The sequence below is a fragment of the Phyllobates terribilis genome, unplaced genomic scaffold, assembly GCF_046119375.1.
Source record: "Phyllobates terribilis strain yellow unplaced genomic scaffold, ASM4611937v1 Scaffold_3__8_contigs__length_932513732, whole genome shotgun sequence".
Taxonomy (NCBI): domain Eukaryota; kingdom Metazoa; phylum Chordata; class Amphibia; order Anura; family Dendrobatidae; genus Phyllobates; species Phyllobates terribilis.
Genome location: NW_027362763.1, coordinates 914,406,715 through 914,433,589, shown reverse-complemented (window position 1 = coordinate 914,433,589; position 26,875 = coordinate 914,406,715). Strand labels below are relative to the sequence as shown.

Here is a 26,875-nt window from a genome sequence, read left to right as displayed (position 1 = left end):
TCACAATATCATTATGTATTATATCCTAAGATATAAAACAAATACCTTTAAGGGTATTCTAATGTTAGTGATGAGCGAGCACTAAAATGCTCGGGTGCTCGAAGCTCGGGTCGAGCACATTGGAATACTCGGGTGCTCGACCCGAGCAACGAGCCCAATGTAAGTCTATGGGAAACTCGAGCATTTTTCTGGCTGTCCCCCCCCGGCGGTCTGCAGAAGGTCAAAAATTGCCCAAATCGATGGGAACAGTGCTCAATTAATCGTCAGGCAGGCAGAATATATAGGCAGACTGGCAGGCAGGGTATATAGGAGGGTGCATGAAAAACATAGCAGGGCACTTGGAACACACTAGTGCCCTCCGATTTTCATGCACCCTTCTCTTTAAAAAAGCCGGCCGGCAATTCAGCAACGGCATACACCGGTACCTGACAATTTAGAACAGAAAGAATAGAGCATCACACATAGATTAGATAGATAGAAACATGTCAGTCACATATATAATAAGTACAGTGACAGTGTTGGTTACTTTACTTGTCATTTAGTGTTAAAGGATTTATTAAAAAAAAATAATAGTGTTTTCATGCACCTGTCTCTTTAAAAAAGCCAGCCGGCAATTCAGCATCAGTACCCGACAATTTAGAACAGAAAGAATAGAGCATCACACATAGATTAGATAGATAGAAGCATGTCAGTCACATATATAATAAGTACAGTTATAGTGTTGGTTACTGTACTTGTCATTTAGTGTTAAAATAAAGGATTTATTAAAAAAAAAATTGGCGTGGGGTTCCCCATAATTTTAGTCTCTAGCGGAGTTAAGCAGACGGCTGGGGCAGATGTTTGAAGCCTGGCTTCAAAGGCTACTAATATCAGCCCCCAGCTGAATACCTAGCCTTTACTAGCTATTAAAATGGGGGACCCAAAAAAAATGACGTGGGGTCCCCCCTATTTTAATAGCTAGCAAAGGCTAGGCAGACAGCTGGGGGCAGATATTGAAAGCCCAGGAAGGGTGCCATGAATTTTGGCCCCCTCCCAGGCTAGAAACACCAGCCATCAGCCGCCCCAGAAATGGCACATCCATAGGATGCGCCAATTCTGGCACTTAGCCTCGCTCTTCCCACTGCCCTGTAGCGGTGGCAGTGGGGTAATAGGGTTGGGGTCGATGTCAGCTTATAATGCCAGCTGACATCAAGCCCTGGTTAGTAATGGAGAGGCGTCTATAAGACACCCCCATTACTAACCCCTTAGTCAAAGTTAAAAAAACACAAACACTCAGAATAAAGTCCTTTAATTGAAATAAAGACACATTCCTTTAATGTTCTAAATTAAGCCCTACTTACCGTATCGCCCATTCCAGCTGAAGGCAATGTCTTCTGCAATAAAAGTAAAATAATAAACCAACCTCATCCTTACCTTTCCATGGTTCCCAGGACAGCTTCAGCTCTGCTACATTGACATGACAGGCTGGAGCGCAGCAGAACGCTGCCATCCAGCTTGCCATGCCGCAGACACTGAGAAGCTCCTCAGTGAAGCTCCTCAGTGTCTCGCTGTGACGGCATCCAGATGAGCCGAGTTCATGTCCAATGAACTCAGCTCACCTCATGCACGTCACTGACAGCGTGGGAGAATTCTCCTGCGCTCAGCGCTTGAGCAGGAGAATTCTCCCACGCTGGGATGGCATTGAGATGACAGGCTGGATCGCAGCTGAACGCTGCCATCCAGCATGCCATCCTTCATAGACACTGAAGAGTGCAGGCATCCTATGGATGTGCCATTTCTGGGGCGACTGATGGCTGGTGTTTCTAGCCTGGGAGGGGGCCAATATTCATGGCACCCTTCCTGGGCTATTAATATCAGCCCCCAGCTGTCTGCCTAGCCTTTGCTAGCTATTAAAATAGGGGGGACCCCACGTCATTTTTTTTTGGGTCCCCCATTTTAATAGCTAGTAAAGGCTTGGTATTCAGCGGGGGGCTGATATTAGTAGTCTGGGAAGCTCTGTGGGTATTACCCCCTTCCCAGGCTTCAAACATCTGCCCCAGCCGTCTGCTTAACCTCTGCTAGAGACTAAAATTATGGGGAACCCCACGCCAAATTTTTTTTAAATAAATCCTTTATTTTAACACTAAATGAGAAGTACAGTAACAAACACTATCACTGTACTTATTATATATGTGACTGACATGTTTCTATCTATCTAATCTATGTGTGATGCTCTATTCTTTCTGTTCTAAATTGTCGGGTACCGATGCTGAATTGCCGGCCGGCTTTTTTAAAGAGACGGTGCATGAAAACACTATTATTTTTTTTTAGTAAATCATTTAACACTAAATGACAAGTACAGTAGCCAACACTGTCACTGTACTTATTATATATGTGACTGACATGTTTCTATCTATCTAATCTATCTGTTATGCTCTATTCTTTCTGTTCTAAATTGTCGGGTACCGGTGTATGCCGTTGCTGAATTGCCGGCTTTTCATGTTTCACTGTGAGCACTGTTCCCATCGATTTGGGCAATCACTGTAATGCCACAACCACCATGGCTGTGGCATTACAGTGAGTGGCAGACAATCCCTGCATGATTGGTGCTCTAAATAGCGCCAGACATGCAGGACGGGGACCCGAGCTCCCGCTCGAGCATCACGCAAGTACTCGGCGAGCTCCGAGTATCTCGAGTACTGAGATGCTCGGGCGAGTACCGAGCAGTAGCGAGCATGCTCGCTCATCACTACTCCTCACCAAAACTGTCACTCAAGGAGGAGCACCCACCCCATGCAACTTGAAATTATGAGAATGCAGAGCTATGAGCTGCTCAAGAGACAACTTTAGAAGATACACCAAGCTCTATTGCATTCCTACAAACTAGTATATACAATATGAGTCATTAATGCTTACAGTTGTATATATTGCTTTTTCATAAAAAATCGATATGAGGTGAAAAATGAAAAACACAAACTAATCTTATTACATTTTTATGTTTGTAATTAATCTTTCTTTATGATGAACCTGTTACCAAAGCAAAAATATCCTTCTAGCTGGCCCCTGCCACGTTGTGTACTTTGCTAATAGGAAAAGAATGCAGACAGCTTTCTCTGGCACTGGAAGAAATACGTGTCTCAGGTTGCAATGGGATAAGTCATTCCTCTGCATTGAGAAAACTCATAATTCTGGCCAGCAGAAACTGTAGATAGTAAAGTTCAGAGTGAAGACGTCTTTTATAAATACAGTACAGCACAAAACATACTGACTAATGATTAACCTAGTAGATTATCAATATTTTAGGGATCAAAGTGGATAATGGGCCAATTTTAACATCTCTTCACTTGTGTTGAATTGTAATCCAACATTTATGATAGATCCTTCAGTACTTTGGGGTTAAAGCTGGGTCATCTCATACTTCTGCTAGATACACTCTGACTCTATTCATACTGTATGGAGAATGGACAGAAGCTGGAAACCAAGATGTATTGCAGCTGTGAGCTTTGCATATAGTCAGAAATTTAGCAAGAGAGTGAAACTCATATGGTATTTCTTAAATGAAAGGGTAATGGTCAAAATATTTTGATCATTATATTAAACACTTTGTTCCTGGTTTCCACCAGCTGCAAACTTAGCAAATTCATCTGTTTCAACTTGCATTAGTGACAACTAAAATAAATGTATTTTCACTTACAATGGAATAACCCTTAAGGACGTAGCTAGTTTTCACTTTTCTGACAGAACTCCATTTTTCAAATCTGACATGTGTCATTTTATGTAGTACTAACTTTAGAATGCTTTTATGTGTCCTAGTGATTTTGTGATTGATTTTTTGTAAAACACTGTATTTTTTAATAATGGTAAATTTAGGGTAGTATGATTTTTGTACATTACAAAAATATCTTTTATTTGCAAAAAAAATTAGAAAAATTAGCAATTTTCAAACTTATAATTGTAATGCCCTTCAAACAGAAATAGTTAATACATAACATATACAATATGTCTACTTTATGTCAGTGTCATTTCTTAAAGATCCTTTTATTTGATTAGGACTTACAAGGCTTATAATTTTATCAGTAGTTTTTCAACAAAATGTATAAAACCAATTTTTTTTGTGGTTTCTCAATTTTGAAGTGATCTTGAAGTGGCTATTTGTCAGAAAACCCCCAAACAAGACCCCAAAATAAAACAGCACCCCTGAAAGTATTCAAAGCTGCATTTAGGAAGTATGTTAACTCTTCAGAAATCATACAAAGTGGATTGAAAAAAAAAGAAAATTTTTCTCTGCAAAATTGTTATTTTGGCCACATATTTTTCACTTCCATAAGGGCTCTTTCACACGTGTTTTCAGTATGTGTGGTGACCGTTTCCACATGTATCGGAGACAATGACACATGCACATGTCATTGTGTTTCCACGGACCATGTGTCCGTGTGATCCATGCGTAGACATGTCCATTTTTCGCCTGCAGCACGGATCACACGGACCCAATCAACTCAATGGGTCCGTGTAAACATGTACCGCACACGGATGCCATCCATGTGACACGGACCGGCGCTTGGGAATCAGCTGTACAGTTAGCGCTATTCCCAAGTGACGGGTGCTGAATGCTGCCCTCATCATAGTCCCTTGCCGGAGCTGCGATCAGCACCAGCAGGGGTTAATGATGAGAGTTGTATTCTGCGCCCGGGGTCTCCACCTGTAAAAATAAGAATACAATTTAAAAAGCCATGTACTCACCTGTCCTTAGTGTCCCCTGCTGCAATCCATGCGAACGCTCAACAGAGGAGCCGAGGAGAATGACTCTTGCAGTGTGCGAGCCCCGGACCTCTGCTGAGCTCAGGAGGGGTGTCCTGTCACTCACTGACAGGACACTCTGTCACCGGCAAGGGACTATGATGGAGGCAGCGTCAGTTGGCGCTTGGCAACAGAGATAACTGTACGCTGATTCCCAAGCGCCGGTACGTGTGATCCTGATGTAGCACATGGCTGCCACACAGGTGCACACGGACACACGGACACGTTTTTTTCCGGTACTGGAAATATCAGGACATGTGAAACCGGCCTTAGAGTAACAGGAGAAAATGGACCCCAGAATTTGTTGCACTGTTTCTCCTGAAAATATCCACATCCTGTATTTGGACAGAAACTATTGTTTGAGCACACAGCAGGGCTTGGAAAGGAAGGATTGCTAATTGATTTTTTGATCATTTGCAGACTGCCTGGAGTGCCAAAAAAGCAAAACTAACCTCACAAGTGACCCCAGTTAAGAAGCTACACCTCTCAAGAAATTAACGTACTAAAAATATTTCTTTAGCTCCAAAGTTTTAATTTTCACAAGAGGTAACAGGAGAAAATTTTACCCGCAATTTGATGCACAATATCTCCTAAATGTGTCATTCAGTGACATCAATGGAAATATGTTATCAGGAAAAAAAAGGTCTTCCCCAAAAATTGAGCACAAATACAGTTGAGAGATGTGTGTTACTGATGAGTGGTCACAGAACGCACACATAAAGTTGGTACAAATGTAAAAAATAAAAAACTGATAGAAAAACAATAAACTCTGGCAAAATTTTAACATAGAGTCTGATCAGTGATGTGCAATGCTGTTCCGAGCACAGTGGCCTCAGGACTAGAGATGAGCACGAACATTGCACATTCGGATTCGTGTTCGGACCCTCGAGCATTTTATCAAAATCGGCAAGATTTGGCCAAAGTTCGGTAAATTATTGCGTTTCCACAAATGCTTTTGTTGGACTTTGGCTAGAATAGCAGTGCTGTATGATGAGCGGAGTGGAACGTGTTTGATGATGGGAGGGGGTGGGGAGAGGTCAGAGGAGTGACTGACTGTTATTCTTATTTTTTTTTTTCTTAACTTAATGTGTGGACATTCCGGCAGCCAATCAGGGCATAGAAACCATCCAAAATATCCATACACAAGGGCTTGTGTCATTGGCTGCCGATGTCACATGGCCCTCTCCATATAAAGAGTGGACATGTTGTTTTAGCTCCCTTTTGTCAGTGTAACAGTGCAGAGAGGCTGTTCCTGCTGCTGCTACTGGATAGTGAGATAGTTAGGTAGGAGGTTGATTGTCAGTCAGCTAGTTCAGATATATAGGATCCTGTGTGGCTGTGAAATCGACCTTCCAGCAGATCAATATTTTTTGCCAGTTGTGTGGTCCAGAGACACCAGGCCACATTTCAGCATATAACTATTTTGTGCTGCTAGTATTGTGCTCCAGGCAGGAGTTCACATTTGAAACTATAATTTCTTTGTGTTAATAAGCGTGGTCCTGAAACAAGATCACATTTGTGCATATAAATATTTTGTGCTGGTAATATTTTTGGCCAGGCAGGAGTCCACATTTGAAAATCTAAATTATTTGTGCTAATAGCGTGCTTCAGAAAGCAGGCCACATTTCAGTATATAAATATTTTGTGCTACTAGTTTTTCTTCAGCCAGGAGTCCACATTTCTGAATCTAAATTCTTTGTGCTAATAGCATGCCACAGAAAGCAAGCTGCATTTCTGCATATAAAAAATGTTGTGCTACTAGTTTTGCTTCAGCCCAGAGTCCACATTTCTAAATCTAAATTCTTTGTGCTAATAGCGTGCTACAGAAAGTAGGCAACATTTCAATATATAAATATTTTGTGCTACTAGTTTTTCTTCAGCAAGGAGTTCACATTTCTGAATCCAAATTGTTTGCGCTAATAGCGTGCTACAGAAACCAGGCCACATTTCAGCTTTTAATTCTTTTGTGTCAATATTGTGCTCCATCCAGGAGTCCACATTTCAGAATCTAAATTCTTTGTGCTAATAGCTTGGTCCTGAAACCAGGCCACATTTCAGCATCTAAATTCTTTGTGCTGATTGTGTGGTGCAGACACCAGTTCACATTTCAGCATCTAAATCCTTTGTGCTAATTTTGTGGTCCAACCAGCAGTCCACATTTCAGCATGGTACAGGGCTTGGACCAGCATTTCTACCAGTTCGCAGATAACGTGAGTTGGATCATCCTTTGGGGTCTCAAAAAAAGGCTTAGGCTAGGCATCCTTTGCTGCCCCTGTGAACTGCAGACCCGTGATCACTGCTGGCCTCAGCCAGAGTTGTGGCTGAGTATGCAGTGCTTGTCATGGTTGCATCTCTCTGTGTTTGTGCGGGAAGCCGTAATGTAACCTCCTCGTATCCTCCTCCTCCTTTGCTGAGCTACTCAGCTGTGTGCCTCTGGGTTCACAGCATGTGGGATCTACAACCTAATTGTCATGCTCTCTGTTCTCCCGCTCCTTACACTGAGTCACCCTCCTCCTCTTCCTGCCTTGACAGCACAGTACAGTGTGCGTGTGCCTCGGGTATCTGAGTCTCATCAGGACAGATCCTGGGAAGTTAACGTCTGGTGATGAATGTCTTGATTCTGCTCGGACCCTTTTTTGTCTGGCCCCGGATCTAATTGAAAAAAAAATTGGGTATCAGTGCAAATGCTTTCCTGCTTTTGAGTGTATGAATCTTTGGAGCAGACCTCTAATGCCCATGGAATAGAATGTGTGAACAGCTCTGCAGACTCGCCCATCTGTGGCTCCCCACAGTCAGTTGTGCAGTTGGAGAGTTGTGACGCAGGGGAAACAAGGGTAATTGGGGTGCCACCTCTGAGGACTGTAATGTGTGTGATGTTAAGGTGGAGGAAGAAGAGGAGAGGCCACTTGATGCAGCGCTTACCATCCACTGCAGCACATGCTCTTTTTGGCCCTCATCTACAAGGCATACTGCTGTGTGACTTCCAAAGAAAGAGAGTTGAGTAGCCTGTCCACTAACAGAAGGTGTCAAAATGCTGCAGCAAAACAAACCTAGTTCTCATCTCTCATATCATCCCTGTCTCACAACCCTAAACACCTATTCAGTACTTTCAATTCTTTTCTCCGTCTTCCAGCTCCACCTCCCTCTCCTCTCCGCTGAAGACTTTGCCTCATTCTTCAAGCAGAAGATTGACAACATAAGGCAAAACTTTTGCCTAAAGCCCCCATAGCCCCTCCTCGTAACTGCCACTGACTCTACTGCAAGTCAATAGAATTGCTGTCCTGGTGTATACTACTGTGCTGAGCCCCGTTTGTTATTCTGATTGGACTGCATGATGACTCAGTGGTTAGCACTGCAGTCTTGCAGCCCTGGGGTCCTGGGTTCAAATCCCATTTCTGCAAGGAGTTTGTATGTTCTCCCCGTGTTTGCGTGGATTTCCTCTGGGTTCTCCAGTTTCCTCCCACTCTCCAAAGACATACTGATAGGGAATGTAGATTGTGAGCCCCAATGGGGACAGCATTTGAGTTGTAAAGTACTACGGAATATGTTGACACTATAAAAATATAAAGATTATTATTAAAACTATTATTATTCCTGTTGTTTGACTTTGGACTTGCTTTACTATTTTGTCCCTGACATGACCTGTGGCTTAGTCCCTGCTTGATGACCCTTCCTGCCTCTGATTTTCCCTTTATGGCAGCCCTACTGTGGAAGTAGTCAAATGGCCCCCATTGTAAGATCCCTGTACAGGGGGAGAGGTTGAAGGTCGGATTACCCCTGGAATCTGCCAGACTTGGCTTGTGCCAAGTCTGTCCAATGCAGCCTTTTTGAGCGTGTGTGCTATTACAGTCATGACAGCAGGAATCAAAAATTGAGCCCAAATGCTGATCAGTGATATTTGTCATTGGTCAGAGCTCAGTGGCCACAGACTACAGGTAATAAGTGTTGAACTCACCACAATAAAATAAGGAAGGGACAGATAATTCAGCCTAACCACTGTCATTTTGTCCCTTAGAAAGATTGCAAGAACTCATTGCCACTGGTCACTACAGATTGCTACAGAGCGTCAGTCAGCTCAGTGCAGCTCAGTCTTACAACTTCTTTGCAAGCTTGCACTGACACGAGTGAGGAGTGTAGCGTGGTGGCATAGTTGTTAGACAACGTCCCATGCTCTCCTAGCTAAACAGTGGGGGATCTGTCCACAGCAACCACCCTTCAGTACTTGCCAGTCATTGCCATTACACTGTGCCCAAGTGTTGAGCAGTAGGTAAATGCTGAAAATTGCTGCGATTGGTCAGTCAGATTTGACAATCAATTGCTGTGGAAGCATGCGTGGCATGATTGACTCCTGGATGACATGTAAACATGGCATGCTATCAGGAATAGCAGCCATCTTTGTAGATTTAAAAGTTTAACGCCGACAGTGACCAATAAATGACCATTTGGGCAGATTACACTAAGCACTTCATACATCGTACATGTATGGCGTTCACCGGCAATGCCAAAAGGTTTATGGCTATATACTTTTATGTAGCTAGACAATGATGCTCTTGATTACTCAAATAACATGGTCAATTTCACAAAAACACTAGCTCAACTAGTATGTTCAGCCAAAATGCACTGTCCCACTTGAGCAATACTGGTGTTGGAAGATTGATAATTTGCGAGGAGCTAGGAGTGTTTACTAGGTTGGGATTAAGCATGTATGAAAAATCCATCTGTCTGGGTCTAGGAGCATTGCCATGAATGAAAAGTCATCTGAATATTTCAACTCTTAAATGAGGATGTTGATTATTTTGCCATTTTAAACATGACCTTTCTTTCTGAATTTGTGTTGAAACACTATCAAGAATAACAATTTATACTAAATAAAATGTTGTTGCGTTTTTACAAAATAGAAAATATGCATATGTTAGGATATTTGCAGAAAAGAAATATGCAGGTGTTATAACAGATGGCTTCAATCAATTTGAATAAAATGTAAAACATTTTAAAACTTCTTTTTCAGATGAACTTATCATTGTTTGGTTTCAGAAGAATTGTATCCAAGTCTTCACAACTTTAGGGCTCATGCACATTGTTTTATTAGAGGTTCAAGCAATAACCATTTAGTTATTAATCCAATCTTAAGCATTAAAAAGGACCTTTCACCAAATTTTATATGTTGAACTGGAGACAGAATGTAATATTGTCTGCACAGTAAAATAAAATGTGATATATATTTTTTTTATTTCGCTTCTCTGTTGCGGATATATTAGCAATCAAAGTATTTGGCACCTAATGAGTTAACTTTACTTAAGCCCAAGTGGGTATTTTCACTGAGGGCATGTACTTCTTCTCTCCCTATGAGTTGCTATCTGATAACACCCACTTGGACCTAACAAAAGGTAACTCATTAGCTACCAAATACTTTGATTGCTAATATCTCTGCAATGAAGGATCAAAATTAAAAAAAAAGTTTTATTCTCCTCTGCAGCTACTATTACATCGTGTTTCCAGCTCGACATGGAAAATTTTGGTGAAAGGTCCTCTTTAACCTCTTCATGAATTTGGGATTTTCCATTTTTGCTCCCCTTCTTCCCAGAGCCATAACTTTTGCATTTTTCCATCAATATGGCCATGTGAGGGCTTGTTTTTTGCGGAATGAGTTTTACTTTTGAACGATACCATTGATTTTACCATATAGTGTACTGGAAAATGAAAAAATTGCGGTAAAATTGCAAAAAAAAGTGCAGTTCCACAAATTTTTTTCTTTTTTTACAATGTTCACTAAATGCTAAAACTGACCTGCCATTATGATTCTCCAATTCATTACGAGTTCGTAGATATCAAACATGTATAGATTCTTTTTTATTTAAGTGGTGAAAAAAAATCCAAAATTTGTAAAAACAAAAAAATACATTGCCATTTTCCGAGACCTGTAGTATCTCCATTTTATGAGATCTTGGGCCGGGTGACTACCTCTTGAAGCTCATCAAGAGAATGCCAAGAGTGTGCAAAGCAGTCATCAAAGCAAAAGGTGGCTACTTTGAAGAACCTAGAATATAAGACATATTTTCAGTTGTTTCACACTTTTTTGTTAAGTATATAATTCCACATGTGTTAATTCATAGTTTTGATGCCTTCAGTGTGAATGTACAATTTTCATAGTCATGAAAATACAGAAAAATCTTTAAATGAGAAGGTGTGTCCAAACTTTTGGTCTGTACTGTATCTATACATCAGAGGTCGTGAAATGGTTAAATATAATAATTCTCCCTGAAGCTGTAATATGGCACAAAGCCTTAAAGTGTCCTTCCAGTCATACTCTCTTGTCAAAAATGACTCAGACATGTAGGGACACAACTGAAAAATATCCAGCCAATATTGTGCCTAGGACTTTATTATTATTATTATTATTATTATTTATATTGCGCCATCATATTCCGTAGTGCTCTACATACATTATCATTGCTGTTTCCAATGGGGCTTACAATCTAAATTCTATAACAGTAAATCTTTGGAGTGTGGGAGGAAACTGGAGAATGTTTTAAAAATAATGTCATCACAAAATGACCTATTGTCTAAATCCATTTTTAGTTTAAAATAGTTTTTTAATATTTAGATTTTTTTTTCATTATTTTATATCACAATAAGTAAAAAAAATCCCTTCCAATTGTCACACTGCACACTAGGGCTAATATTGAACTTCTACTTACTGTTAAGCACATAAACACTTAGCATCAATAAATTAACTAAGCTTCTACTGAATTGGATTGAAGTTAGTGAAAGGGTCATGGTGGAAGAAAGGTGAGGAGGGGAGCTGTGGCAATCACCTATTGTTAATTGTGAATCCTGGGTTATCTAATGTATATGGATTGTTACTTTTCATCATAAACCTGTCTGCGATGATAATGAGAGCGCTGAAAAGCCTTATATAAATATTGGAAAGTATGCTTCTATTATTAGTCCTAGTGGCCAGTGTTTATATTATACATTAAATCACGTTTTAACGTTAAATATACCTACCTACATACATACAAAATCATTTTAAAATTCGTACCTAAATAGGAAGTTACACGCTGTAGTTTCGTACAGAAAAGTTGGTATTTAAAAAAATTCTTGGAGTTATTGCAGCCTTGGTACTATGTCACTACAATGACTGGGCTGTAGCTCCGCTGTGTTTGTGAAAATACAGTTTCTAGCTAGTAAATGGAGCAGCTAATCATGCACTTGCACTTCTGCTTTATATATTGTCTATGGAGGTGACAATGATACCCAAGGCCGCCATGTGGGCTAGAATACCCTTTTAATTATGGAGTAATTTATTGCACCTTGCATAAGCCTGTTGGTTTGGGTACGAAAATTTCTATGCATCAGTTTTTAATATAAATATCATTTAGATTTAATTTCTATACATATTTTAAAATACCTTTTCATTTTTTTTGTCAAATCACAAGTATATTGAATTTCATCTAAGTAAATTACTTTTCACAATAACCTTCAAAAAAGTTTATAAAACTAAATTCTTTATTTCAAGATATTACTTCAAAATCCAGGCAAGGAATCCACATGGCTTGGGACCCATGAGCCCTTCTGTGTCATTTGTTACAGAATCAGGTATGAAAACATGTTAATAACTAATGTACTCAACGTAAAAAACAAAAATAAATGTATATTTACTTTAATATTACCTGAAACAATCAATTCAATTAGTAATGATAGAGGGGCATAGTCACACTAATTTGGTGCTGTACACACAGGTAAAACGTCATTTGTAGTTTTTGATTCTTCTGGTTTTGAAAGTTAGGCTGTGTGTGACTCGCCCAGGGGAATATGGGGGACTCGGTACCCGGGCCTTTACCTTCTTGGGATGTCACGGCGGTCGGCTCCCGGGCCCGTACCCTGGGGTCACTCTTAAAAGGGGTTGTTGCTTGAAGGGATGATAAACGGTTTTGTCTCATAACACCACCTGTGGTTCCTGGTAATGGGTACCAGCACGGCTGCAGACCTCCGGGGGTGATGGGATGGCATCTGAGATGTCTCTGCTCCCCACAGGTGGAGCGGGCCCCTGGGCAGGGTTGATGGAAGGGATGCAGGTGAGAGGTGGTCTGGCCGGGTCAGGGGAGAATAACAGGCCCGCACACAGGGGATTCGCTTCAGTACCTTTACTGGTGTAGATGGCAGGTACTTAGTAGGAAGGGTGCACTTCTGGACTCTCCCCAGTGAGCGGGTAGTAGACCTCCTGATCCATTTCTTCCTCTCTCTCTCTGAAGCTCCTAACCAGCCTGGAACTAGGCCTAGCTTCCGTACTGTTTCACTCTCTCACCTGTCTGCTTGGTAGTAAGAACTTTTCTCTGGCTACCACTATCCCTGGATGCTGGGGCCTTCGTGGTTCCTAGTTCTGTAGATGTTTGTCGCTTCAGGTTGACCAGGGGTCTGGAATCCTCTTGGTATACCGGTTATTCCTACTGGGCGTAGAGGACCCTGTAGGCACGGACCCGGTGTCCGGCTTGTGTTCTGGGGTGAGCTTAAGATGCTCCTCTGCCCCCTTAACTCCTCTCTCCTCTCCTTGCCTCTGGCCACGCTCTAGGCCCTAAGACTTCAGCACGTGCTTTAGGCCTTTGATTGCCCTCTGCACAGCAGCTCAACAGGTGCTGCCTCTTCGCTGATCTTAAGTGCCAGCACACTCTGCCTACCTAACTCCACCCTCCTGTATATATATCCCTAACAGGGCTCCCTCTAGTGGTATGAGGTGGAAGGGTGGAGGTGTCTGTTATGTAATGAGGGCCTCTTGTGGAGAAGTCCGTCCATGCACCCTTTTGGGTCTTGTGGTACCTATGGTAGCAGGGTGCCACATGTGCCCACGATGCGTTTTTTAAGTGTTTCCGCAGTGGCAAAAACGCTGCAGAAATGCTTAAAAAACGCATGGTAGAAGGCCTGTCATGTTCCCCAATGTTAATCCGCATGTGCTGTGCACATGCTGCGGAAATTTCCGCTGCGGATTATTATTGCGGAAAAAAACGCAGCACTGCCAATTATTTTGCGGAAGTGCTGCGTTTTCGCTGCCATTGACTTGCATTAGAACGCATGGATTACGCATCACTGTATATGTAGATGTGCATTCCATGCGTTCCAATGTGCGGATGGTACCCGGGTCTAGAGGAGAGGAGACTCTCCTCAGGACCCGGGTACCATAGAAACTGTAAAAAAAAAAGAATAAAATAAAAAATAAATATTATACTTACCTTCTGACGGCCCCCTGTGCGCTCGTCCTCTCATGCCGGCAAATCGCGATGGACTGAAGGACCTGCGCTGATGTCATAGTCATGTGACGGGTCACGCGACGCTGACGTCGGCAGGTCCTTCAGTGCAGTGTACTGCGATCTGCCGGCAGCCAGGACGGTGAAGCAAGACTGCGGTGGCCATCGGAAGGTAAGTATAGATTTATTTTTTATTTTTTTTCATTCTCTCGGGTCACACTATATAAATCCATGCCATTTGCATGGATTTATATAGTGTGACCAAGTTGACAAGCACTTTCTAAGTGATGCTAAAATCGCTTGGAAAGCGCTTGTCAACCCACATGCGGAAATGCATGTGAAGAACGCATCACATCCGCATGTCCCCGGCAGGAAAAATGCATATACAATCCGCATGCGTTTTTTTCCGGAGCATTTCTGCACCGTGGGCACATAGCCTTATTATTCCATCCAAAGGGTAGATTTATTCACTTACAGGGGACCAGTCATGTTGTACGTGCAGTGTGATCTGTGGACAGCATGGTATAGAGAAGGAGAAGGAGCTATATTATATGTAGGTTTTTTTTGAAGATTCAGTATAATTTGTATTTTATTAATTGAAAACCCTGATGTTCGTATGTATATTAATCCCCTGGGCAGTCCTACTCAGTGATTGACAGCTACAATACCGCTGCAAGCACAGTCATACAGGGAAGACTGTCAGTCCCTGAATAGCACCGCCCACTGGACTCATACATGCAAGCATACAAACGCTTGGGAATTGAATGAGGAAAATGCAAGTTTTGCTGAAACTTTTTTCCTCAAAAATGTATGTCAATTAGTGTTGAGCGAGTATTTTCTATTAACCCTTTCGCCGAGTATGCTCGGGCCGAGCTCCGAGTATTTATAGCTGCTCGGTGATAAAGTTAAATCGCTCTCGTGTGCATGATTTGCGACTGTTTGACAGCTTTATTACATGTGAGGAATGTCTATTTCTTACACATTCCTCACATGTAATAATACTGTCAAACAGTTGCAAATCATGCACACGGGAGCGATTCAAACATATCACCGAGCAGCTATAAATACTCGAAGCTCGGCCCGAGCATACTCGGACAGAACATACTCGCTCAACCCTAATGTCAATCAAATCTGCTTCTCCTGCTCTATATTATCCTACCTGAAGATCAGATACTGTTTTCAACATGACAGGTTTTCTTTAAAGAGAACCTGTAACTAGTTTTTTGCTACCTAATCTATGATAAAATGTGGGGGCACAGGCACTGATTCCAGCGATGTGTCCCTTACTGGGCTGCTTTCTGTGGTTTTGATAATATCACTGTTTTGTGGGCAGGAGATTATCACTAGAGGAATAGTAAACCCGCTGCCATGTAGTCCATCCCCATTTCGATCACTAATTGGCAATTTTTTGCATGTGCACAGTGTATGCAGAAATCTGTCAGTCAGTGCTGTGGGCAGGGTTAAACACTGCTCCACATTCAGAGAACTGGTAGAATTGTAGTTGATAAAACAGTGATTTTATCAAAACTGCAGCAACCAGTAAAGTAAGTGATACATCGCTGGAATCAGAGCCTCTGCCCATACATCATGATACTCTCAAATGGGGTAACCAAAAGCTGGTGACGGATTCCCTTTAAGTACTTATAGAAATTGAGATATTGCCCAGTGGTTATGCCACATTGCAATATTTCATGTGTTAAAAAAATAAAGTAACGTTTTTAATTTCATGAGGTTTCATAACCCAGTTTTTAATATGTCCTTATATTCTCTTCAAAGAACCTTCTTAAAGGGATTGTCCAGTGAAAACAAGTTATAACCGATCCATTGGATAGGTGATAACTTGCTGATTGGCGAGTGTTCTACCGCCTGGACCTGTACTGATCAGCAGAATGGGAAATTTATATCATCAACAGAAACTTTTATCCCCGTTACAAAATGCTGTGGTAGGTCTGATATCCTATTGGCACTCCAATCATTCTTTACGGCACAGCAAAAAAAAATCTGAGTGCATTGCTTGGCAGCTCTGTAAGGAATGAATGGAGCAGTGGTCGAGCATGTGCACTGTCGCTCCATTCTAACAGGGATAAAATGTCCCATTCTATCGATCAGTGTAGGTCATATCGGATTCCCACCAATCAACAAGTTATCGCCTACCCAAAAGGACGTATCACCGAACAGCCCCTGTAAGTTTTATCTGTGCTGGGTATTTTCTGTTTCTGATATATTGATATTTTATGCTTTCTATTTTGTTCCCTACAGACAACCCATTGCTTATTGTAAGGCCACCAGGTAAATTATTTACTGTCTTTTACATACTTTTTAAATTAAATGTAATAGATGAAATATATTAGTTGAAAGACTATCTGTAGAGCTGTTGTTTCCATAGTTTTGTATGTACTATATATACTGAGTTATAATATTCTGCAGCCATTTATCAGTATCTCCACTTTGTAATTATATCCTCTTTTCATTCTCTTATAAGGAGGCGAGCCCATTTGGATTCCTTATGCATTCAAACATGATTCAAGTTATTCTGGTTGTCATGGAAAACAGTATGTCAAACGAACATGGTACCGGAAATTTGTAGGCGTTATCCTTTGTAATTCTTTGAGGTATAAAATTTACCTGAGTGAAAATCTAAGAGGTAAGTGCTTTATTGTGAAGAGACAGGCTTTAGTAAGAATTCATGAATAGAACATGATGAACAGACTTTTATGACTGGCGTGAAAAAGAAGACTGGACTTTGAAAAGTTTTGAATATTATAACTAAAAAAAAAGCTATACAGATTTTTTTTATACGTAGTGTCCTTTTTTTTTAATTAGTAGGAGTTTGTCAATCATTTGTGAGAATTTACCGTAAAATTTCACGTCACACTAAAGTAGGAATACTCGAGTACTAAGAAAATAAGTATACCAATAGTATATAGAATATATAGAATAAAATATAGAAAACTACTAAAATATTACTGCTGTAGTTATTGTAACGGTTTAAAGCAGATTTCCACTCAAACCATAACTTTGGGAAATGTATGGTCCTTGCTTATGAAAGGAGAAACAAACACCAGACATTTGTATTATGTCACGGATGGCAAAAGCCAACACAATATTTGGAATCTTATTTTGATCCTTGCTCTTGGCATAATCTCTGCTAAGTAAACCCTTTTACTGCAAGCTGAAAGGCAACAGCCATGATCATACTTTTGTCCAACCACTACAATGATGCCGCTATCATGTGCCAGTCTTTGCACTGATTGCCCAAAGGTTATAGAATCCAATATAAACTTATCACTCTTACGTGCAAAGCTCTCCACAGTTCTGCCCTGCCCCACATCTCTTCCTCCCATCTCTGTTTACAACTCTACCCATTCACTTTATTCCGCTAAGGACATAACACTAGCATCCTCTATAATCCAAACTTTCCACTCCAGTCTCCAGGACTTCTCTTGTGCTGAACCAGTTTTTTTGAATGCGATATTCCTAGACAATCTGGTTAATTCCAAATACCCACAGTTTCAAGCCTGCCCTAAAAACATATTTCTTTAGACAGACCTATCACATAACTACGGGTACGGAAAGTATTCAGACCCCTTTAAATTTTTGACTCTTTGTTTCATTTTAGCCATTTGGTAAATTCTAAAAAGTTCATTTTTTTTCTCATTAATGTACACTCTGCACCCCATCTTGACTGGAAAAAAACAGAAATGTAGAAATTTTTGCAAATTTATTAAAAAAGAAAAATTGAAATATCACATAGTCATAAGTATTCAGACCCTTTGCTCAGACACTCATATTTAAGTCACATGCTGTCCATTTCCTTGTGATCCTCCTTGAGATGGTTCTACTCCTTCATTCGAGTCCAGCTGTCTTTAATTATACTGATAGGACTTGATTTGGAAAGGCACACACCTGTCTATATAAGACCTCACAGCTCACAGTGCATGTCAGACCAAATGAGAATCATGAGCTCAAGAGGAACTGCCCAAGGAGCTCAGAGACAGAATTGTGGCAAGGCACAGATCTGGCCAAGGTTACAAAAGAATTTCTACAGCACTCAAGGTTCCTAAGAGCACAGTATCCTCCATAATCCTTAAATGTAAGAAGTTTAGGACCACCAGAAGTCTCCCTAGACCTGGCCGTCCAGCCAAACTGAGCAATCGTGGGAGAAGAGCCTTGGTGAGAGAGGTAAAGAAGAACCCCAAGATCACTGTGGCTGAGCTCCAGAGATGCAGTAGGGAGATAGGAGAAAGTTCCACAAAGTCAACTATCACTGCAGCCTTCCACCAGTTGGGCCTTTATGGCAGAGTGGCCCGACGGAAGCCTCTCCTCAGTGCAAGACATATGAAAGCCTGCATAGAGTTTGCTCAAAAACACATGAAGGACTCCCAGGCTATGAGAAATAAGATTCTCTGGTCTGATGAGACGAAGATAGAACTTTTTGGTGATAATTCTAAGCGGTATGTGTGGAGAAAACCAGACACTGCTCATCACCTGACCAATACAATCCCAACAGTGAAACATGGTGGGTACAGCATCATGCTGGTTGCAATTGAAAGAAACATGAATGCGGCCAAGTACAGAGATATCCTGGATGAAAACCTCTTCCAGAGTGCTCTGGACCTCAGACTTGGCCGAAGGTTCACCTTCCAACAAGACAATGACCCTAAGCACACAGCTAAAATAACAAAGGAGTGGCTTCAGAACAACTCTGTGACCATTCTTGACTGGCCCAGCCAGAGCCCTGACCTAAACCCAATTGAGCATCTCTGGAGAGACCTGAAAATGGCTGTCCACCAACGTTCACCATCCAACCTGATGGAATTGGAGAGGATCTACAAGGAAAAATGACAGAGGATCCCCAAATCCAGGTGTGAAAAACTTGTTGCATCATTACCAAAAAGACTCATGGCTGTACTAGCTCAAAAGGGTGCTTCTACTCCATACTGAGCAAAGGGTCTGAATACTTATGACCATGTGATATTTCAGTTTTTCTTTTTTAATAAATGTGCAAAAATGTCTACATTTCTGTTTTTTTTCAATCAAGATGGGGTGCAGAGTGTACATTAATGAGAAAAAAATGAACTTTTTAGAATTTACCAAATAGCTGCAATGAAACAAAGAGTCAAACATTTAAAGGGGTCTGAATACTTTCTGTACCCACTGTAACTATCCCGTTCGCTCTTCCACACACTTAGTAGCACTTTGTACCTCTATTGTGCACATACTGGCTGGTGACTGGTTCATGGAGTGTTATTTGAAAGCTCCTATTTATTATACTGATGGATGGACCTTACACGACAAGCACTTCATTTTTACATTTTGTGTCTTCTCTATTTCCTCATAGATTGTAAGCTGGTGAACAGGACCTTCACTCCTATTGGTATACATTGAACTATGTGTAAGGCTGTGTTCACATGTCTATTTAGAACGTATCCAGCAGCAATCTGTTGGCAAAAAAGTTGTGCAGTCACAACTTTTTAGTCTGTTTAATAACTGATCTTTGCTGTATTACTTTTTTTTAACATTGAAGTCTATGGAAAATGGAAAAACGGACTAAACAGTTGTGTACTTCGCTGTATTCCGCTAATGACATAAGTAATATAAAAATAAAGTGCTTGTTGTCTAAGATCCAGCCATCGGTATAATAAATATGAGCTTTCAAATAACGCTGTATGAACCAGTCACCAGCCGGTATCTGTACAATACACGTACAAATTGATAGCTTCTCTTTAAAGCATACTAAGAATCTTACATACTGGGCATTAGATTGTTAATTTCATAATATGTTGCATAAGTAAAAGAGTGAACATCTCAGGTTTGAAGCAATAGTAAATTTATTGAATGTATTTTAACTGTTTTGTTTTAGACACATTTTACAGTATAGGCGACAGTTGGGGAAGAGGAGAAGATCATTGCCAGTTTGTGGACTCTTACATGGAAGGAAGAACAGACCCATCTTCTGAATTCCAGGTGTTGCCTGCAATTAAAGGTAGGCATCTTTAGTGACAGGGGATTATCATCCGTAGCGGCAGGCCACACCGCCGCTACAGGGCCCATGAGCTGGGGGGCCCGATGCCAAGTGGCACCACTCCCTCCCGGTTGCCCCTGACTTTCATTACAATTTCAATGGTACCAGTAAGTTATCACAGCAGGCACAATGACGTCGTACAGAGCATCTGTCAGCACAGTGCACTGATCAGAGTATACATCGGAGGAATGGCAGAAGGTGAGTAGTTTGTATTTTTTTTGTGTGGCTGCAGGGCTATCGAACTGTGTTGGAGTTGCTGGGGGCACTAATACTGAGTGGAGGGCTACGGGGGCCATTATATTGTATATGGAGGCCCTCGTATTATCTGGTTGCCCTCAAATTACATGTTAGAGCTGTAAGGAACATCATATTGTGTGTGGGACTATGTAGGCCCTCTTACTTTGTGGGGGGTTGTGGGTGACATTTTAGTGTGTAGGACCCTCACACTGCCTGTGAGATCTGTGGGGGACATCATATTGTGTGTAGTGGCCCTCATACTATGTGGAGGATTATTGGGGGGGCCATCATACTGCAAGTTGGGACTGGGGGGGGAAATCAAACAAGTGCAAAAACCCTTATTACTGAAATATACATACTTTAATGGGTATACATTAAACAATGTGAAAAAAGAAAAATAGTTAAATATCATTAAAAACAAGAAAAAGAGGAAAAAAATATACAGAAAAAATACAAATAGGAGTACAGATAAGGGGGTGGCAATATAACCACTACCATGTTCCTATTAGGCCCTAAAATAGGAAACCTACTTATTTGTAGAGGTTGACCCCCTAATAGGCAACGCAAGAGAAGGTGCCAGCACATGTCATTGTCTGGCCCTAAAAGCCCTAGAGCGACCTTAAATAGGTACTGTACCCTTTTAAAAAAAATTCTACCACAAGAGACACAGACATAATAGTATATAATACTGTATATACATATACCAAAATTAATAGTATCCTTCTTTGACAATAGTTACATCACATGGGTTCAAACAGAAATGTTAGCTCAATAGTGTCCAATATACATGTACCCCCACAACGGAAATCAACAGCTGTATAGGTATCCCATAGGTCTTAATGTATCCCAATCAAACTAACAAAACATACAGTGTTGAAAGGGTACCGTAAATGCACACAACTAAAGCCGGTCCTAATGCTGTGGTTAGATATACATAAGATATTCACAATTGGCTATCACAATATACAATCAGATAAACTGCATTGTATACTAATGGAGAAATAATTGTACTTCCCTTAATAGGTGTCCATAATTGTGGCCCCGGCGCATTTCCCATTCAAGTTATGGTTCATCAGGAGGCCGGCAAAGATGAACTAGCATAACTCCATAACATGCCGGATGCCTGTAGGGGAAATCATATTGTGTGTGGGGACTCTCATAGTTTGTGGGGGGCTTTGCATGACACACTGATTGGGGGATCTGTGAGAGATATCATATTGTGTGTGTGGGCCCTCGTACTGTGTTGGGGCTGTAGGGACTGTCATACTGTGCATAGGGGCTATTGGGTTATCATGCTATATATAAGGGAACTATAAGGACATCATACTGTATTTGGGCGTACATTAGGGGCGTCATGTGCTGAAAGGAATTATACTCTATTGGGGCTATTGTGGCAGCATCATACTTTGCTGGATGCACTGTGGTGTCATCATAATGGGCATGATGGGGTGCTGTGGAGGGAATTTACTATGGAGTATCATGCAGTAAGGGGAGCATTTTTTTACGGCATTATACTCTATAAGGGTAATAAAAGGACCATAGTAGTGGGTGAGAACAATAAGGGGTTTCAGTATTGGCATAATTACTATGTACCTGCCGTAACGCTTGTCCCTCTCCCTGATTTTAAAAGTTGGGAAGAGTGACTCCGCCTACTCCAGTGATTTTTTTGGGGGGGGCAGGCCTGTACAAGGGATGGTCCCAAATTAAGACTATTGCTATGAAACCCCGTGATTTCTATGTATGCTACTCTTTAGTGACAATATTCTATTAGGAGTTGCTTTTTACACTTCCTAAAATCTGCTGATAATACTATTACATTTTCAGGGTCACAGTTACTACCTCACTCAATGCAATATAACTACCAGCTTTGTTTTTGCTAATTACCTCATAAGGTACAGTAATTAAAATGATTGAAACCAATTCTACTGCAGGTCCCTCTCACCCTAGGATTCTGGAAAGCATAATGCCCGTATCAGGAAATAGTTAATGATGGCATGTCACATGCTCAAAAAATTTAGTCAAATACCTTGTAAAAATCCTTATACTCCCCTGATTCTGACACTTTTTTTCTATTTTATGATGCATCATTCCATCACAGATATATTCACATTTGGTTCTTCTGGAGTGAAATATGTGAAATCTTTGCTTTGAAGACCAATTGAGCTCTCCTTCATCGTCTTCTCTTGGGGCCCGTGCTTTCACTGCTGCTTCTCAGATGCTGTCAATCACAGCACAGCAGGCAATCTAACATTCAAAGACCCTACAAGCTGTGAGCCCCAGAGGGTTAGAAGCAGACACCCACAGAGAACATTGTAAAGAAATGCCCAGTCGAACTGCAAGTAGAGATTTCACATACTGTGCTTGAGAAGAAACAAATGTAAATATTTCGGCAATGGAATGAAGCAACGGAACACGTAAAAGAGAGGAAGAATCAAGGTGCTCAGACATTTCTAAATAGTATTTAACTATTTTTTTGAGTTATTGACAAGTCCTCTTTAAGTTCAAGGGAGAATGTTGGAGAATATAGGCACACTGTATGGTTGCCAACCTTTCTATGGAAGTGATGGAGCCATTCAAGATTGAGCTCTTTGAAATTTTAATGGCTGATTTTACCCTGTACAGGGTGCTGTACAAGGTGCTGTACAAGTTGTTTAGCAGAGACGAAAATGGAAAATGTGCTAAAGCTGGCATGTAGGAACATGAATCCCTATCCTCTTTGGTTAGATGTGTGCTGGTGTCAAGCAGCACCTGAATGAGGCTCTCCATCTCCTATGTATACCACAGTTTTAAATCTCTTATCTGCTTCATAGAACAATTTATGAGTTAGAGGTACTTTGTAGCATTCTGTTTAGAACACCTATATTTTGGTTTATCTGCATCTGTTTAGGTAGATGTCCAAGTAGAATTATATTGCTTTGCAAGACATTGTTGTGCCAACTAATTTCACTATTCATCAGTGTTATGCATATAATAATGAGCTTTTTAATATTTCAGAAATACTTTGCAGAAGAATAATAAGTATTTTTCTCTAATTACAGGTTATTATCGCCATTACACCCAAGAACCTGTGAATTTTGGACAAATAGGTTATGGAACACCTCATAATTATGTTGGTTGGTATGAATGTGGAGTACCCATTCCTGGAAAGTGGTAATGCCTTGAAAATAGTATTCCAAAATTTAACTGGTTGTTTCCTACTAAATTTGGTGCCATTTGATGGACTTGTACATAAAAGATTGGTGGCACAGCGTTGGAAATTATTATAGGACAAAAATCACAAGAAATCTACAAGTTTCAAGAGATAACAAGAACACTGTGTAAAACTAAACGTGGTGCTGCTTCTAAATCATATTGGAAGCCAAGTTAGACTTTACTATCATGATCTATTGTGGTCCACACTGGCCACTTACAGTGAACCCCTGAAAAGAAAGTATACTTGGATTAACAACTCAAAAACTTGCAAGAATGTCCTAAGCTTGCTGTGCATGCTTACTTGTAAGTAAGACCTCGACTGTTGTTCTGAATAGACATGGCCTCCATCAATAACCACTGGCAGAACACTGTGCACTTCAAAGATACACATTGCAATCACGCTTATGCTACTAGTTTTCATCTGACGTAGGACAACCTGCTTTTAAGCAGACATCTGATGGATCTTATTCCTGATGTCTAGTTACTTGTGGACATTAGTACTTTTTCTCTACTTTGGTGGCACATTAGTTTAATGTGCATAATTTATATCTATGAAATATATCACAGTACCACAGCTGACTAAAGCTTGATAACCATAATTGCAGCATTTACCAATGTCTTCAGTCCATTGTTCATCAGCATTAACTGTGAATTCTGATTTGCATTCTGTTAATTGGGTACATCAATTTTTTTTATTTGGGCCATGTTACATTGTATTCATCAATATACAAGCAGTTGTCTAGTTCAAATGTTACAGCCAGGCATGTAAAGTTGCTGTTGCATCACAGTAAACTCTTTTTATATGGAATCATCTCAATTTGTTGGAGGAACTCAAGGCCAGACAGACTTTTTCCCTATAAATTTATATGGCTCCTATTCAGTCATACATGAGAGCCATTGCTTACCAGGTTCCCTCTGCTCTTTCTTGTAAATAGGGGGTGCTCTGCGAAGAAGCTTCTTTTACGATGTCCATAGAAAAAAAAGTCCTCCAGCCATATTCCAGATTAAAAGGTATGCTTTATTCCAGCATAATCAAAAGAATGAAACAGATTCAGGTATAAGCCAGTGTAATAGATCTATCCTTTTCCTATACATCACAGACTGAACAGTCTGAAATTTATAAAGAAAAAGACTGAATTATTACACTGGATTTTACTTGAAGCTGTTTCATCCTTTTAATTATGCTGGAATAAAGTATACATTTTAATCTGGAATACGGCAGGAGGACTTTTCTTCTATGGACTTCCTTGCACCTTACTGGGCAGATATGGTTTCCTCCGTGCCGAGACTCCTATAATAGCCTCTAAGAAAGGGAAGCTGGTTTTCACTACATTATTGTTGTCCTTCTATAATATCCTTATTTCATACTAGAGCATATGAACAGAGGTTATCCCAAAGGTGCAGGAGAAAAAGAGGGTCTGTCCAGCGATAAAATAAAATATAAGTATCTTCCTTTATTGATTCCTTTAAAATAATCCTGAGTAGGACAAACCACACCAACACACTACAGCTCGATCGACGCGTTTTGACTTTAGTAATTCTTAGTCATGACCTATGCTTGGTATATCCCAAAGATATAGCTCCTTTAATAAATGGTAGATAATAATATTAAAAATCTATTCACTGATTTGAGCAAGAGGGAATTTTTTTCCATACCCTGGTCCTATTGGTAAACTGAAACAATACAAACTGTGGTATATGGTAAAGACCACCACATGCATTAGGTGTATGTAGGCCAAACCTGCCTATTTTGATGGGAATGACTGAATAATGTGTATGGGGTACTTACTGATATTTCTCTGATAGATGATCTCTAGGGAAACAAGTGTTTGGCACTGATAATTGCTTACTCCTACTGAGTGTGCATGTATATAGAGAAATCGTGAAGAATAGCTGTTGGCTGAATAAGCATGGCCTACAGTTACAGAAAGTGTATGGCCAGCTTGACTCTATTCTTTTGCCAATTGTTGTAATATAAAGATAGCCACATTAGTAGCAGACCAAAACTAGTGGTTAAATAACTTAACATAATACTATAAATACTGCTTACAATAAAGATGTAACACACATCAATGTGCATTTAAAGGGAGTTTCCAAGTTTAGCTCATATGGACATTAAACAAATCCCCTGTTGGGGCACTCCTGTTTTAGTTATATTGAAAAGCCAATGAAAAGAATAGCTCTTGATATGTCTAACTCGTTGTAACCATTTAGTACATTGACCTCAATAGTCACTAGAAAATAATATATTTTGAATAACATCTAATAACTGAGAATTGAGTTGACAAACTCCAGTGATCTTCTCATTGTCTAGCTTGGTTGCTCAAGGATGGGGGTTTACCTAGGTTGACAGCTCATTTTATTACTTTACTATTAAGTTGGATCAATAGAAAATGAATGATATACCAAATTGTTTGGCGACAAGTAAATGCCAGCTACATCTGTACATCGATGCATTTATAATTGGTGTTAAATCATTGTTCTAAAACATTACAATGTCATAAGTTTACATACTTTTACACCTTAACTGCATTCATTAAAATTCTTTTTTTTTCCACAATTTCGACATTAATCCTAGCACACATTCCCTCTCTTTTTTTTAGAGCTACTTCTATATTTTGAGAATGTGAAATGACAGAATATTGCTAGTGACAATATCTTATTTCAGCTTTTATTTATTTCATCACATTCCCAGTGGCTCAGAAATTTACACACATGTGGTTAGCATTTGGTATCTTTGCCTTTATATTGTGTAACTTTGGTCACCTGTTTCAGGTAAGCTTCTACAAACTTCACACAAGTTCCTGGAATTTTAGCTCATTTCTCCTGACAGAACTGGTTTTGCTGAATCAGGTTTGTAGGTCTCCTTGCTTGCACATGCTTTTTCAGTTTTTGTTTTTTGTTTCTGCCCATAAATTTTCTATGAGATTGTGGTGGCCGCTCCATCACCTTTACTTTGTATTGCCCTTATGCCATTTGCAAGTATGTTTGGGGTCATACTCCATTTGGAAGACCCATTTTCGCCAAAGTTTAATTTCCTTGCTAATATCTTGAGATGCTGTATCAATGCCATCTATATTGTGGTGTGCAGTCTCTCCTGCAGCAAATTACCCCAACAACATGAAGCTGACACCCACGTCATTAAAGGTTGAGATGGCATTCTTTGGCTTGCAGGTCGGCTTACAGTTGTTAAACAGTTTCACTTAATTTCATCACACCAGAGATATGCAAATTGTCTCTTCAGAGAGGAAGAGGACCTGAACTCTAGTGCCACCTATTGGAAGTAGCAATCCTACAAATTAATATCGACCCTTTGACGAGCTTTGTAATATGACTTAGGATAAAAGCCAAACCAGGTTCCCAATTTGCAGACATTGTACTGACAAGGGGCAATACCCCGAAA

At 40.4% G+C, this 26,875-nt stretch overlaps 1 protein-coding gene across 1 annotated transcript in view; it reads left to right on the top strand.

The window, feature by feature from the left end:
- Nucleotides 1-26,666, top strand: part of FNDC1 (fibronectin type III domain containing 1) — a 333,787-nt gene extending 307,121 nt beyond the window's left edge. The window contains exons 16-20 of the mRNA XM_073672788.1: nucleotides 12,296-12,375; nucleotides 16,278-16,307; nucleotides 16,501-16,662; nucleotides 19,882-20,004; nucleotides 23,319-26,666. Coding sequence (XP_073528889.1) covers nucleotides 12,296-12,375; nucleotides 16,278-16,307; nucleotides 16,501-16,662; nucleotides 19,882-20,004; nucleotides 23,319-23,434 — 511 coding nt within the window. The 3' untranslated portion in view covers nucleotides 23,435-26,666. The remainder of the gene's footprint in view (nucleotides 1-12,295; nucleotides 12,376-16,277; nucleotides 16,308-16,500; nucleotides 16,663-19,881; nucleotides 20,005-23,318) is intronic.
- The last annotated feature ends 209 nt before the right edge of the window (nucleotides 26,667-26,875 follow it).